General features: G+C 31.5%; 2 protein-coding genes across 2 annotated transcripts; both read left to right on the top strand.

Moving 5' to 3' along the window:
• Window positions 1-1,670: 1,670 nt before the first annotated feature.
• LOC100797146 (probable LRR receptor-like serine/threonine-protein kinase At3g47570) lies at window positions 1,671-9,504 on the top strand. The gene is made up of 5 exons (XM_041017506.1): window positions 1,671-2,897; window positions 3,012-4,588; window positions 4,685-5,092; window positions 8,287-8,373; window positions 9,440-9,504. The coding sequence occupies exons 1-5, from the start codon at window positions 1,912-1,914 to the stop codon at window positions 9,502-9,504; spliced, it is 3,123 nt and encodes a 1,040-aa protein (XP_040873440.1). The 5' UTR covers window positions 1,671-1,911.
• LOC100793282 (proteasome subunit alpha type-4) lies at window positions 8,255-11,203 on the top strand. Its single transcript, XM_003529128.4, has 2 exons — window positions 8,255-8,373; window positions 10,318-11,203. The coding sequence occupies exon 2, from the start codon at window positions 10,324-10,326 to the stop codon at window positions 11,074-11,076; it is 753 nt and encodes a 250-aa protein (XP_003529176.1). The 5' UTR covers window positions 8,255-8,373; window positions 10,318-10,323; the 3' UTR covers window positions 11,077-11,203.
• The last annotated feature ends 5,519 nt before the right edge of the window (window positions 11,204-16,722 follow it).

Raw genomic sequence — 16,722 nt, 5'->3', positions numbered from 1 at the left:
CCAAAGATTTACATCAATTCTTGCAGTCTGTTTAATCAATTAAACATGTTTTAAACATGATTACTTGACCGAAGGTATGAAATTTAGCTGATTTGACAGTTTGCTTTTCATTTCTATTTCTATGTTTAGTTTTGAAAGCTTTAGATCGATACTTAAATGTTATGTACATAGAGACGTTGCTTTTGCATTTGTATATTTATTTTTTATGAAATTTTTTATTCTCAGCTACATATTAGGATATGTTTAGGTTGTCCGGATAAATTAAGAAATTTTATTTTGAATCTCTAATAAAATAAAAATTTTGTTTTTTTTCCTTGTAATTTGGTTTTAGTTCTTCTAATATATCTTCTTTTCTCCCTAAAATATGTAGATTATTTTTATTAGTGTCAATCTAATATTTTTTAAAGAGAATAATAGAAAATGAATAAAATATTATAATGAAAAAAAAATAAAAAATAGATATAATAGAAGGACAAAAATAAAATAATAAAGACAAAAAATTAAATTTTAATTTGTCAGGAACAAGACCTAATGTTTTATATTAGAAATCTAAAATAAAATTTATTAATTTATCTTAAACTAATATATTTTAGCATTTTAAAAGGCTAAAACATGTTATATTTTGTTCTCATCTAATTAAAAATGTTCAAATTTTTTTCGAGCAAAATTGAAAAGTCATTATATCTTTGTTGAATTTAAACGTATACATGTTGCACAACTTTTTTTATATATAAATTTCATGTGCACAACTAATTAATTTTAAACAATCAAGAATAGATTTTATTTGACTAATGTGAATGGTTTTATACGATTTTAATAGGATTAAAATATGTTTTTTATTCTCATAAAATTAAAAATGTTAAAATTTTGTTTTGAAAAAATTAAAATATGTCAAATTTTAGAAAGGAGCAATCCAAACCTACACGATAATTTTAGAAGTTAAAAAATATCACAAATTATAAATATAAAAACTGTCACAAATTAAAAAATAATAATTTGTGAATTTTTATAATTCATAAAGATTTTCAACCCCAAAAATTCAGCCGTTACATATATATAACACTCAAGTTGGGACAAAATTGATACATTTTAGTTTTATCAGGATAAAAAATATACTTAAAACTTTACAAGAATAAAATCCAAACAATTTTAATAAGGACAAAAACATATTTTAGTTCTATTAAAATTGTATAAAACCATTGGCATCAATCTAGTCAAATAAAGTTTATACTTAATTGTTTAAAATCAGTTGGTACAATTCATATATAAAAAGTTGTGCAATACGTACACGTTTAAATTCAACAAATATATATATATATATATATATATATATAAAACAGCTTTTCAATTTCATAGTTATTTATAATCAGAATAGGGAGGAAAGGAAATGGAAGCATACTGGTTGTAATTATGGTTAAGTGTTTCAATTATTGAAATATCTATGTACTGAATATTTCAAAAATCATAATATTATATTAAAGTGATTAAATATATGCTACTGTGCATTTTAACTTTTTGCAGTTAATAATAGATGAACAATACCTCTATTCAAGTTGAACATTTTTTTGTGTATTGATGAAAACTGTGAGTATCATGTCTTCAATTTAGACTTGCATAAAGTCTTTGACAAAACTAGTTTAACAGTGCCTATAATCATTTGCAGAGAAAATTACACTGTACATTGATAACTACGAGTTCTATTGGTGTTGGAGTATTGGATCAAACATTTTTCAAATCAGGTAAGCCTTTTAGTTTGCTTTCTTTTTTTTTTTTTTGGTGAGGGAAGGTAAGCCTTTCAGACTTTCAGTAACTCCTATGTAAATTGTGATTAATAACAAATTACACTCATTAACTATATCATGAGTTGGACTCTTATTTTTATAACTTGTGTTATTTCAGTTGCTTCCTTTAATGATGTCAAGTGTTGTTTGTCCCACATGCCTTGCCTGGTTTCTTCTCTTCACATCAAACCTATGGTCTCAAAATACAATAACTACCTATGCATTAGGAAATGAGACTGATCATTTTGCACTGCTCAAATTCAAAGAATCAATATCTCATGACCCTTTTGAAGTGTTAAACTCTTGGAATAGTTCAAGCAACTTTTGCAAGTGGCATGGAGTCACATGTAGTCCACGACACCAAAGAGTTAAAGAGCTAAATCTAAGAGGATATCACTTGCATGGATTTATATCACCCTACATTGGGAACCTTTCTTTATTGAGAATCCTCCTCCTTAATGACAATAGCTTCTACGGTGAAGTCCCGCAAGAATTGGATCGATTATTTCGATTACATGTACTCAATTTCGCTGATAACACATTATGGGGAGAATTTCCCATCAATTTGACAAATTGCTCTAAACTTATCCATTTAAGTTTAGAGGGAAATCGTTTCATTGGTGAAATACCAAGGAAGATTGGATCCTTTAGCAATCTTGAAGAGTTGCTTATTGGTAGGAACTATCTAACTAGACAAATTCCACCTTCCATAGGAAATCTATCTTCCCTCACTTGTCTTTCCTTGAGATCAAATAAATTGGAGGGGAACATACCAAAAGAAATAGGCTATTTGAAAAACTTGAGAATTTTGCGGGTGTCAGATAATAAACTATCTGGTTACATTCCTCTTTCCTTATACAATTTGTCATCTCTCAATGTCTTCATAATCACAAAAAACCAATTTAACGGTTCTTTTCCGGTCAACTTGTTCCTCACCTTGCCTAATCTCAATTTTTTTGCAGTTGGTGCGAATCAATTCTCCGGTTCAATTCCAACTTCCATCACTAATGCATCTGGGATTCAAACATTGGATATTGGTAATAACCTTTTGGTAGGACAAGTCCCAAGTCTAGGGAAGTTGAAAGATATTTCAATTCTACAACTAAATTTAAACAAACTGGGTAGCAATTCATCTAATGACTTACAATTTTTTAAGTCTTTGATAAATTGTAGTCAGCTAGAAATATTGGATATAGGGGACAATAATTTTGGAGGGCCTTTTCCTAGTTTTGTGGGTAATTATTCCATCACACTCACCCAACTAATTGTTGGTCGTAATCATTTTTTTGGAAAAATTCCTATGGAATTAGGAAATCTTGTTAACTTAATTACCTTGGCTATGGAGAAAAATTTCCTAACTGGCATCATTCCAACTACTTTTGGTAAGCTTCAAAAGATGCAATTATTAAGTTTAGGGGTAAACAAATTGATTGGAGAGATACCTTCTTCCATTGGCAATCTCAGTCAATTATATTACCTAGAATTATCATCTAATATGTTTGATGGAAATATTCCTTCAACAATTGGAAGTTGCCGACGTTTACAATTTCTAAATCTTTCAAATAACAACATCACTGGAGCCATACCTTCACAAGTGTTTGGAATTTCCTCTTTATCTACTGCACTGGTATCACATAACTCATTAAGTGGCAGTCTACCAACAGAAATTGGCATGCTAAAAAATATTGAATGGTTGGATGTGTCTAAAAATTATATTTCCGGTGTGATTCCTAAAACAATTGGAGAATGCATGAAGTTGGAATACCTTTATTTAGAGGGGAACTCCTTCCATGGAAGCATGCCTCCTTCATTGGCTTCATTAAAAGGTCTTAGAAAATTAGACCTTTCAAGAAACAACTTGTCTGGATCGATTCCGGAAAGACTGCAAAATATTTCTGTTCTAGAATACTTCAATGCTTCTTTCAACATGTTGGAGGGTGAGGTACCAACAAATGGTGTCTTTCAAAATGCAAGTGCAATTTCAGTAACTGGCAATGGCAAGCTTTGCGGTGGGGTATCTGAACTAAAACTTCCACCTTGCCCTTTAAAAGTTAAGGGTAAGAAAAGAAGAAAACACCATAATTTCAAGTTAGTGGTGATGATAATCTGTTTGGTTCTTTTTCTTCCTATACTATCATGTATCCTTGGTATGTATTTGATAAGGAAAAGGAAGAAAAAGTCATCTACTAATTCAGCAATTGATCAACTTCCTAAGGTATCATACCAGAACCTAAACCATGCAACTGATGGATTCTCATCTCAGAACTTGATAGGAATAGGAAGCCATGGCTCTGTATATAAAGGAAGACTTGATTCAACAGAAGGATTTGTTGCTATAAAGGTTCTAAACCTTCAAAAGAAAGGGTCTAACAAAAGTTTTGTGGCTGAATGTAAAGCATTAAGAAATGTTCGGCATAGAAACCTAGTGAAGGCTGTCACGTGTTGCTCAAGTGTGGATTACAATGGAAATGATTTTAAAGCTTTAGTGTTTGAGTACATGTCAAATAGAAGCTTAGAGGAATGGTTGCATCCACAGAATGGAAGTGCAGAACGACCAAGAACATTGGACCTTGAGACAAGATTAGAAATTGTGGTTGGCGTTGCTTCTGCACTACATTATCTTCACCATGAGTGTGAGGAACCAATTATTCACTGTGATATAAAGCCGAGTAATGTTCTTCTTGATGATGACATGGTTGCTCATGTCAGCGATTTTGGCTTAGCAAGACTTGTCTCGAAAATCGACAACTGTCATAACCAAATTAGTACAAGTGGAATAAAAGGAACTATAGGTTATTTTCCCCCAGGTATGTTTTCATTCATATATATATATATATACATCCCTCTTGATTAACATTGCAAAAATGGATTTCAAAGTATTGATGTTTTCTAATATATTTCAGAGTATGGAGCCAGTTCTCAGGTGTCAACAAAGGGTGACATGTATAGCTTTGGCATCTTAATTCTAGAGATCTTAACTGGGAGACGACCAACAGAGGAAATGTTTAAAGATGGACAAACCCTTCATGACTATGTTAAAATTGCACTTCCAAATAACTTCTCGGAGATTGTTGATGCAACTCTTATTTCAATGGGAAATGAATCATCTCCTACAATAACAGTATCAGAACAAAACAGCATCTTCGAGATTGTAGATCATTTGCATCCTAATACCAAGAAGTGCTTGTTTTCATTATTTAGGATTGGTCTAGCATGTTCAGTGGAGCCACCGGGACAAAGGATGAATATGATGGAAGTCACCAAGGAGCTAAATATGATTAGAAATGTTTTTTATGCTCGAAGGATCAGAGGTAATTACATAAGAGTCTTATCAATTTATACAATTATAGTTTCAGAAATCTTGTTATTGATTTCAATTGTTTTCCCATTTTGTTTTCTTACAAAATTATTTTTAAACTAGAACCCTGATTTTTATCTTTGTTAAAAAGAAAACATCTCATCATTAGACCATGTACAAACTTTTGCCAAAAGTTTATGCTATGCATCCTAAATTAGGTTGTTTGATGCTAATTGTAATGTCTGGCAAATAAGTGTGAAAATTATATTCAGATTAGTAAAAAACCTAATGTGTATTTAATAACAATAACTTTTTTTTTAAAAGGCTTACATATATGTTTTTAGCCCTATAAAATGAACATAAGATTTTGGTCCCCATAAAAAAATTCTCTGTTTTTCACCCCCCTAAAATAAAAAATTGTTGATTTTAATCCTTATAAAATAAGTGAATTTTAATTTTCGTTCTTGCTATAATTTTTTTAGTCCCTAAAAAGTCTAGAATCACTATTTTTTTCCTCAAGTTTATTTCAAGTAGATAAATAACATTTATTTAAAGATAACTTTTTGTAAGGAGTCATATGTTGACATTGTATCATAGACACTAAGGAATATTACTTAGGATGATCAATTGACCTTCCACTAAACACAAGCCGTTAACAAGTGTTACATAACACTAGGGATGAAACAAAAATAACTTTTTGAGGAATGAAAACCAAAGAAAAAGTTTTATAAGAATTAAATTTAAAACTAGCTAATTTTACGGGAATTAAAAATATTTAATTCTTTTTGTAAATATGTTTCTACATTTGTGTGTTTCATTATGCAAATTGTTCGGTTAAACTAAATTATCTTACAAATCTTAAATGGATTTAATTTTGGATTTGTTATAACGGTGACGTCTTTATTTGTTTATAGAGTAGTGACAATACATGTATGGCCAACATATTTTTTTTGTAGATGGTTATTCAACAAGGCCAAGTAACATGCCAAGATTATCCTAATGATGACACTGTTGGAAGCGGGTTCATGTTGGATTCTCTTGTTGAGTGCAAGTTTGAATGAAGACTTTTACAATATTTATGTGTTTTCAAAAGTGTCAAAAGTAGATGTTACTTATATTGGATTCTAGCCAACAATTACTTTTTCAAGTCTTGGAACAATGGTTCATAGTGGTTAAACAAGTTAGTCAATTATTTACATACATAGTTAATGTTTGTACCAAATAAGTTTTGAACACCACTCAGGAGTCAAAACTAGGTTACTAGTTTGTTTATAAATATACCTCGTAGCAAAGGCATGCATAAGGATGTTTGGTCTTCTAATTGATACAAATTCCATCCACCATTTATGTTTTTGAACTGTATCGATCAGCAACATTCCAATTCTTCATCTTGCTTTTACTCTTTTCCATTTATTCTTTAGTTTTGGCAAGTTTATTGCTAGATGTTAGATGTTTTTTATTTAATTTCAAGCAATTTTGATCATCTTTATGTCCTACTTTTTTTTATTGAGTCTTTACGTCTACCTATTTACATTTAACACACTTTTATAGTATTCTTCAATTATTTATTTGTATATATACTTCTACTTTCCCGGGCATTATGCTAGTCCAATGTCCCAATTTGTCGTTATATGTTTTATTTAATTAATACATGAATTCAGAAAAATAAAAAATAATTAATACATGACTCATGCAAATGCAATAGTGTTAGTAGAATTATTTGTTTCAAAATATGCCTAAAAATAAGAAAATAACTTTGTTAAGGACAACTTAAATTAAAGAAGTAGCATTTTCATAATTTACAACAACTAGATCTAAAGTTTTTGTCGAGTAATTGATAAATTATTAGTTCGACTCATCATTCCACCAAACTTATATCCTATTTGATTAACTTAGCCCGTTAATTTGATCAAATTGAAGTATTTTGTAATTAAATTTATATTCAGCTTATAGTAAAACAAAATTCTTAAGCTACTTCAAATAGCGTATAAACACATCTTTTTATTATTTTCATTTTTACCCAAAATATTATAATAAAATTCTTATTTTTTTCTCTTGATTATTTTTTATTAAAAACTATGAAATATCAATTTTAACACTAACTTTACTATTTTTTCAGGATTGTGATTTTAATATTGCACTGTTTATTTTAATTTTTATATTTAGAGTTCGTTTAATTTGCTAAAAAAATAAGAAATAGAACAACACAAAAATATTTATTCCATATTTGATTCTAAATTTGATTGTAGAACAAAATAAAAAGTAATGATGAGGGATAAAACAAAATAATTAAAATAAGCATTTCACTATCAATAAATTGTGATATAGTTAATAAATAATTTTATTTTTTAAACATGTGATTATGACATCGATCCATTACCCATATGTATATCATCCTAAATCATGATTTTCCAATAATCTTTGTTTACCTTTTGATTTATCAATATTATTACAAGTACAGATAGGATAATTAAACCTAAATTTAAATAAGAGAATTATAAGCAAAGTTATAAAATCCGATCCGGGTCATTGACCCAATTGAGATAGTGGATCAGTGGTCCAATTGGTAGGTCAGTAATTGGTCTGGTTTGATCCAAATATATTAAAACAATCAAAATTTTATATGTATCTATTATATATAAATATATAACTAATATTATTTGATTAAGAAAAATTTATTCGTACTCCAAAATTCAAAATAACAATTGAAGTATTAAAGTTGATAACGCAAGTCCACAAATAATAATTCAATAACACAATTAGATAAATCTCGATTTTTTTTAGCATTTTTTTGTTTTTTTACACGTGACAGGTCTTTAAAACGAGTCTGGTTGTTAGGTTTACTCTAATTTGACTAGGTCATCATGACCAAATATATGATCATTCCAATAATCAAACAAGTTCGACTATACCACCAAGTGTAGGTTGAATCGGTCCAACCAATCTTGGATCAAATTTTTAAACTATGATTATAACTATTGTACATTATAAATTTAAAATATAATTTATATGTTTATATATATATATATATATATATATATATATATATATATATATATATATATATATATATATTTTGTAACTTTTAATTATATTATAGTTTATATATTTAAAAAATATTTATTTACTATAAATTTTACTTCTATAAAATAAAATAATTATTTAGTCTAAAATTTATAAATTTTTATTCCATCCCCTTCTTTTCAGCTTCAGCAGCACTCACTGCGCTAACCCCTTCTCTCTCTCTCTCTCTGCTCGGTTCTCCGATCGCCGTCTTCGCCTTGCCCATTCCTGGTAAACTTTTTGTGCTGCATATTCTCCGCCAATCCCTAAAATTCGTCTCTATATGCATTTTTTCTTATTTCTGATTGTGTTACCATTTTTATGTTACTCTTCGTGTGGTTTCTGTTAGACTCTGAATCTCATCTCGTAATTTCGTGTTTCCCGATGCCAATTGTGTTTCTTTTAGGTTGAAAATTTAAAACTTCCTCTTCTGATTTCCTTTAAGAACGTTGGCAAAAGTTAAAGTAGGTTTCGTAACATTCTGTAAAATCTGTGTGCTTCGAATTGAAACTGCGATTCAGTAATTGGAATTATAATTTTCACATTTTGTGGGTCTATGGAAGACTTGAATAATCAATTTATTGCATATGGGTGATGATATATTAACGAGGAAACTCTCAAATTTGTCCTAGCCAAGAATGCAAAAACCCTATCTCGTTCCTGAGATTCTACGAGGAAACTCTCAGGGACTAATATGTTTAGTGCCTAAGGGTTAGTATGGTTAGACATTTGTGATTTCTCCTAAACTAGAGTGGACTTTTTCCATTTTCAAGGACAAAGAAATCTTCCCCAAATTTTTTAGGACGAATTTGGGGATTGGGATCCATTTGTTTTAAGTTTGGTAGAATTGATGTTAGGATCCAGTTGCAAGGTATGAGACTTGAGTCTCACGTTAGAGGTATGGAATTCCAGCGTAGGGATTTAAGGCCATAGACTCTCCAACTACAACAACTAGCTTTTGTGTTTGTTGCTCTCTACTCTCTAGGTTCTTATACAATTGATTTTTATAAAATTAGTTTTGACTCATTGAATGTGAATGAGATGTGTGTCCAAACTCCAAATTAATCTCAGCCACATTAGAAAGTGTGATATGGTGGGAGTAATTAATTCCTGTAGTTTTCCAAATGGGCAAACACTTCTATCTATGTAGGAAGCCTTTGTATGTTCTTTTGCTTTGAATCCCTGATCCAATGCTACTTGTTCATCTTCGTCCTTAATGCTATATGTATTGTCCCTGCTTCTGAATTTCTTTATTCTGTGAATTGTGATTTATGATTGAGTTCATTGTGTGATTTAGTGGAAGGAATATTTTTATTTGCTGCCCCTATATTTGCTGTCTGGGAGGTAAAATCTTTCAAATGATTTCTGTTGTGACTGATAACTGTACCTCTTTGGATTTCTGACATTTTCAGAGTTTCTTGGTTAGTATCTATACATCTCTTCCCTATGTCCTGGGAGGTTTCTTGTTTCATTTTTCTTGGCATGGATTTCCGTAATCCATGTGATTTTCAAAATGTAATGTGCTTACTTCTAATAGAAGAGATGAACCCACAACCTTTGTTTGTTTGTCGCTTCAGAATGTTACAACTGTTTGTTTAGAGCTATTGATATGACAGATTGTCTGAGATGTATGACACAGAGCCAGAATTGTGAATTTAACTAATTTTGATGTTGTTGTCATATACTTCAGTCTTGCTTTCAGTTTTCCTAATTTTCTATGGAAGTGTGATATTCTTTGACCACAAATCTTGGACTTACCTCTTGTGCTTTCTTGGTGTTGGGAATATCTTTAGTTTAGAATAGGAACACTATAGGCAGGAATATAGATGAGTCCATGATTACTTCAGCCAAGTTCCACACTTTGTTTTACTCTAGTTTATTATTTTCTATTGAGCTTGCAATCTATGTAGAGATATGTGTTAGCAGAAATTAATTCATGGGAGGATTTAAAAAAAGTAACTCCAGACAAAGCAAAATCCATGAAAGAAGGGTTATTAGTTATTACTCAAAGTGGCCATTTAGTTCATTCAGGACAAGTTATTAATATAAAGATTGCTTAAGATGGGTTTTTTTTTCTTCTATAGGAGTGCCTTTTTTCATTTATTTTCTTTTTCCTAAGCTATACTTTATTCATTTCTCTCCTTTCCTTGTGTTTGCTTTGAACTAAAAACTCAGATCAATATGTCTAGAAGATATGATAGCCGTACAACAATCTTCTCCCCCGAAGGACGTCTTTACCAAGTGGAGTATGCAATGGAGGCCATTGGGAATGCTGGAACTGCAATAGGGATCTTGTCAAAAGATGGGGTAGTTCTGGTTGGTGAAAAGAAGGTCACATCCAAGCTGCTGCAAACCTCAACCTCCACTGAGAAAATGTACAAGATTGATGATCATGTTGCATGTGCTGTGGCTGGAATTATGTCTGATGCCAACATCTTAATCAATACTGCTAGAGTTCAGGCCCAACGCTATGCATATGCTTACCAAGAGCCAATGCCTGTTGAGCAGTTGGTTCAATCTCTTTGTGATACTAAGCAAGGTTACACACAATTTGGTGGTCTTCGTCCATTTGGAGTCTCATTCCTCTTTGCTGGTTGGGACAAGAATTTTGGCTTTCAACTTTACACAAGTGACCCCAGTGGAAATTATGGTGGTTGGAAAGCTGCAGCTATTGGTGCCAACAACCAGGCAGCTCAGTCAATTCTGAAACAGGACTACAAGGATGATATCACAAGGGAAGAAGCAGTTCAACTTGCACTTAAGGTACTAAGTAAAACTATGGACAGCACAAGTCTTACCTCGGAAAAGCTTGAACTTGCAGAGGTTTTTCTGTCACCTGCTGGAAAAGTCAAGTATCAAGTTTGCTCCCCAGAAAACCTGACTAAGCTGTTGGTGAAGTTTGGGGTGACCCAACCGGCAACAGACACTGCTTAGCTTCTTGTTTAATGTCATATGTGGTTTAGTTATGCCTATGCAATGCATTTGAACGTTCTTCCTTTCATAATAGACGCCAGAAAGTGTCCCAAATTTATTTCAAAGTTCAAACTTTAAGCATTGTGTATCTTGGTGTATGCTAATTGGTTTTTAGTTCGCATTTATTTTAATTTCCAGGACTTAGATCTATGATATTTGCATCCGTTCATTGCTCTTACTGTCTGTGCTTTTGGTATAGAATTTTCCATCATTGATCCAATACTTGAATAAAAAACTAACGTATCCCAATGGACGGAGGCTTCTCTTTACGTGAAGGTATATATGGGGGAGGGTCGTTGTACGGAGTCTTATCTTTGCACATGCAAATATGTTTCTGGATTCTAACTCATGACCAACTAGCTTATCAAATGGCGGTTTGAAATACTTGATTTTTGCATGTGTAAATGTTCTTGCATACAACTAGTTAATCTGAATGTATAATGTGTAACAAACCAAGTAGTTAATGTGTATGTATAATGTTCTTGCATACAAAATTAATTTATATACTAAACATAGAAACGTGAAATTTGACTTCGAAATTTTTTTTATATATAATTAGTCAATGTGGGTTTCCTCAACTGATTATTCAGGATATCTTATGAAGTTTAGGATAAATAGGCCCACCTCCATGTGCATATGCATATAATTGTCAATGTAGTTTCTCTCTTTGTAGTGGGCGGAATTGTTTATGATTTTTTTTTCTTCCCTATCACATTTTTTCTAACATATTTTAATTATTGAATCACGTGTAATTCATATTTAATGATTAAAAAAGTTGAATAAATGTCAAACATGGCTTAATGATAAAGTATATTAAAAAAAATATAAAAAGCATGCTCGTAATATTTTTTTATGATAAATTCTAACGAAAGAGAGTCACTTTTTTATATATCTATATCTATATAATAAAAGAGAAGGATAATGAAATGTTTGTTGTGTCCATGGCTGAATATTTGATATTTGGCACTTTTACTGGGTTTTTGGTCATTTTACCCCTCCAGCTTTGACCTTAGTCTTCTGCCACCTGGCTTGGTGTCTTGCCTTTGTTTTCTGCCATGTGTCTTGTTGGCTTGCTGCACCTTCATTGCTTCTCCCATGTGCATTTGTGCCCAAGCTTTACCGGTCAGGTTGTTGTGGCCCTCCACTGTGCTACGTCGCCTCACTCTTTTGCTTCTTTATTTAGTTCCTTCTTCTTCATGGCACAAAACAAAGGCAAATCAGTAAGCCAGGTGGCAGAAAACTAAGACCAAAGCTGGAGGGGTAAAATGACCAAAAACCCAACAAAAGTGTCACATGTCAAAATTTCAACCATGGGCATAATAGGCATTTCATAGTCCTTCTCCAATAGCATATGATACGATAAAACCAAAATAAATATGATACACTTTTTTCATCATAATGTCAAATAAAGGAATGAGATTTTTTGTGAAGTTTACCAAAACCCATTCTGCCTACTTCTGCACAGACAAGATCTTTGGTATTAGCTTTTGCCCAAGAAATGTTTGTTGTGCCCATGGCTGAGAGTTTGACATCTGGCACTTTTGCTGGTTTTTTGGTTATTTTACCCCTCCAGCTTTTGTCTTGGTTTTCTGTCACCTGGCTTGCTGGCTTGCCTTTCTTTTCTGCCACGTTGAGATTTTTCCTCTCTCTTCATCTCTTCTTTACATTATCGACAAAGCGTAGAGGGTTTCAGAAGCGTTGTGGTGGGCATTGTGTTGTGCGTGTTGCATTTAATTTCTATTTTTGCTATGGTTCTCTTCTCATCTTCATCCTATTTTTTAAGATTTTGGTTTGGGTTTGAGGATGGGTTGGGTAGCCATGATTTATCTCGCAATTTCGCAGCTGTCAATGTTGAACTATACACTTAGCCCCTCAGCTAGCCATTTCTATTATTTTCTATATTTGTTTCATCCATCTCAGATTTAAATAGCCTATGTCTTGATTGGTTTCACCAACGATTTTTTTATTAATTTGTATCTTGGTCAAGTACAACAATAGCCATTAAGAACATGAAAAATCTCAATATAGAAACAAGCCTGTTTCAACAATAAACATAATCTTAATTACTCAAATTTACGAAAAGTTGTTTAGGTTTAGGATTGCCTTAAGCTGTTTGTGCCGTCTTTTGTTTTACGTCCTCTGAAGAAGAAAAAACATGCATCAAGTTGAATGATATGCTATACATGTGATTAAAAAAAAATACAACTCTCTAGATTGACAACCTACTCCTGTACACACAACATCTTTCATATTAACTTTCTGATCAGTCTCACCAACTAATGCTTCTACATGCAAGTGTCATCATTCCTATATGGCCCATTTTCCCACTGTTAATGTTGAACTATAGTTTTAGGCCTTCAGCTCTCCATTTCTTTGATTTTCAAAATATCTTGCATGTATTTCAGATTTAAATTTACCGTTTCTTAGTTGATTTCAATCACCATTTTCTCATTAATTTATAACTTGATCAAGTCAACAATTGCCATTAACACCATGGAAAAGTACCAATTTACGAACAAATCTAATTCAGCAAAAGCTAGAATGAATAGGAAACGAATCATAGATCATAAACGACAACCTCAGGCTTAGCCCCCTCCATAGGCAACTATGAACTCTACTTCACAATGCAGGAATTATCATAGTAAGAAACTATATGAACCATCTTCCATGTAAAATATATTGCTTTACATTAATTGATTCCATTTAACTTTTATTTGTCTCTATCTATAAGTGATTGTATCTGATTCATCAGAGGATCTACGTTCTGAATCAACACAAGGTACCATGCAAAGAACATCCTTTATGCACAAATAAATCATTAGGCACAAAAAAATTTAATCATGCACTACCAAACATGCAACGTTGATTAAGGCCCATCGTTAAAAATTCTTATTTATTTTAATGCCAATTCATTTATTTTAAGCAACACTAATTAGTTTAGTGTTTTGGCACTAACATGCAATTTTAATTAATGCCTTTAATAAAAAGAAAATTCACAATCAACCGCAACTCACAATAATTTTTTTATAACATTGATATATATATATATATATATATATATATATAGATAGATAGATAGATAGATAGATAGTTAAACAATCATCTAATTTTGTAAAAAAGTTTTGGTTTATCAAAAAAAATTTGTCTTCTAAAATTATGTATTTAGAATATGTATAATTGCTTTGTTAAGACCACTAATATTAAATAGATGTTGTTCCAAATGTCATATGAATCTAATTATTATCAATCACATAATTTAAAACGTTTTTTTTACATAATCATGATATTTTTTTGTAATACATTCTTTTCCCTGCATTTTTATAAATATCAATATTAGTTGTGACATTCAACAACCATAAAAAACACTTCAACTCCCTGCACCACCAGAGATACATTCACAATGTGTCAGATGACTCTCCACGTCCAATCTTCAGAGCCAGCATTCAATGCTCTACAATTCCTAAATTCATTCATATGCCGCTAGTTACACGTTTTCACCAACCACTACGTCACTCCAACATTTCTTCTCCAAACATCCACTCCTCCTTCATTTCTGAAAAAACCAATAGTCAGACGGCTGTCAGCATGAGTTCAGACTCATCATCCGCCTCAAGCGAGACAAGCATGACTTTAGACTTATCATCCACTTCAAGCAAGGCAAGTCTAAAAGGAATAACTCAGTTACCTTCTGAAATTATTTTCAATATATATTCAAATTCCGTTAACTATATTCTGCATTGCACTGTTAAAATTTTAAATGTCAATATGGTACTGTGACCAAACTTATCATTCGGGTTGCCAAAGTTCTGCCTCGCTTTTGTCAGTGCATGCTTAGGTTTTCTTTCTCTCCTCCTATTCTCTTGTATGTATCAAACCAAAACTTCTTCCTTAGTTCATCTTTTCGATGCATGCACAGATATATTTTGACTCATTCATATTATCAACTTTTACTTTAAAAATTAACAACAAACAATATATAAATAGGTGTTGGAAATTTAGTTTTGTTATCCTTTGACTGCCAGACAACAAATAGGGAATTCTTTTTTGTGTTTCTTCTATTTATTGATATTAATCTGCAATATAGTACTATATATTGGTCCTAATTTGCAATATGCCACTGATGGATAGTAATTAGATAGAATATACTCCTGCTAGGATCCCTAGCATGAACTCCACATTGCATTATTTTTTTAGAATTTATTAGTAACTCGGATTGAAGAATTGATATAGGTCATATATAAATTAATTAGAGTCCCCTTTGGTTTAGGGAAAAAATGAATTAAATTTATCTAAACTATAAATTTGAGACTAATCAATTTATGTTTTTTTATCAACAAATAAAAGGGCTATATTGACCAAAGGGAACAAAATTGAGTCGAGACCCGCTTTGTCCTAGGTATTCCTTTTTTTCTCAATTGGTTTGATTTTGATAGATTTTTCTTGTTAGATGTAACTCATGATTTTGAAGGGTTTATGATGTTAGAAGCTATTTTTTAAGATTTACTCTTTAACTCAATTGTTTTTAGTTAGTCAATCATGATGCTTAACTTCCACATTTGGGCCTATATTGATTTGTCATGTTAATAAATAATTGCACATTGTAATTCTAGAGCAAAACTTTTTACCGCGTTCAAAATTCGGAAAGGATAGGAAACTTACAGCACAAATCATGTGTGATAAGAGTATGACAATACTTGATATATTGTTGCGACTGAAGTTCCTACCTCATACCTATAATATGCAGAATAGGAATGAGGAGAGTTTTAGGAGAATAAAAAATGGCAGTGTGCAAAACTTGATACAATAGTTCACCACTGTATGGATAACGGGGTAACAGAAATATTGCCTGGACTGAAGTTCCTACTTCATACTACCACCATAAAAAACTATTCTCAAACCAATCACTAACTTAATCTAACTACTAACTGATCTACAAAGTATTAGTTCCCTATGATGGCTTCTTTAGAAAAGAAAATAATAGTTCCTACTCTATTTTATCATATGAGAAATCTAACATGTAACCAGAGCATAAAACATACATAGTGCAGCAAATTTTAAGATTGCTTACTCTCTCCCAAACCAAAATAATCCTAAAACTTGGCTATACCTTTTCTGTTCTCATTCTTAAACTTGTATTCCAACCAAATGCCACTTCATCCCAATAGCCTCTGTGCATCTAAATGTTTAATTCCAAAATACACTTTATAAAACCTGCTAACTTAACCATGACTATCACCCTCAACATTTGATCGAAAAAATTATAAGGGCATTTACAGTAGTACGAATACTTGTAAACTTTGCTTTTTCTTAACTTTATATGTATTTGCTTTTAGTCATTGCATGATACATTCATTGATTTTATTGTGTTGTTGTCATTGTCCATATATTTTAAAATTTTCTCTTTCAGTACCATACTTGGTTTTAATTTTTCCATTCTATCTCACTGCAGATTCAATATCCGGTTAACAAAAAACCATTAATCATGCAGTTCACATCACCATTCCACAATGATAGGGTAATCTTATATACCTACTCTTTTTGTTTTTTTTATTCTTTCATTCCTGTAGTTTCATTTTCTTTTTATTACTATGTTTTTTTGCAGGACAC

This window comes from Glycine max, chromosome 7 (assembly GCF_000004515.6).
Source record: "Glycine max cultivar Williams 82 chromosome 7, Glycine_max_v4.0, whole genome shotgun sequence".
In the NCBI taxonomy this organism is placed as follows: domain Eukaryota; kingdom Viridiplantae; phylum Streptophyta; class Magnoliopsida; order Fabales; family Fabaceae; genus Glycine; species Glycine max.
The sequence above is the reverse complement of the archived record's forward strand: the minus strand, read 5'-3'. Positions and strand labels throughout refer to the sequence as shown.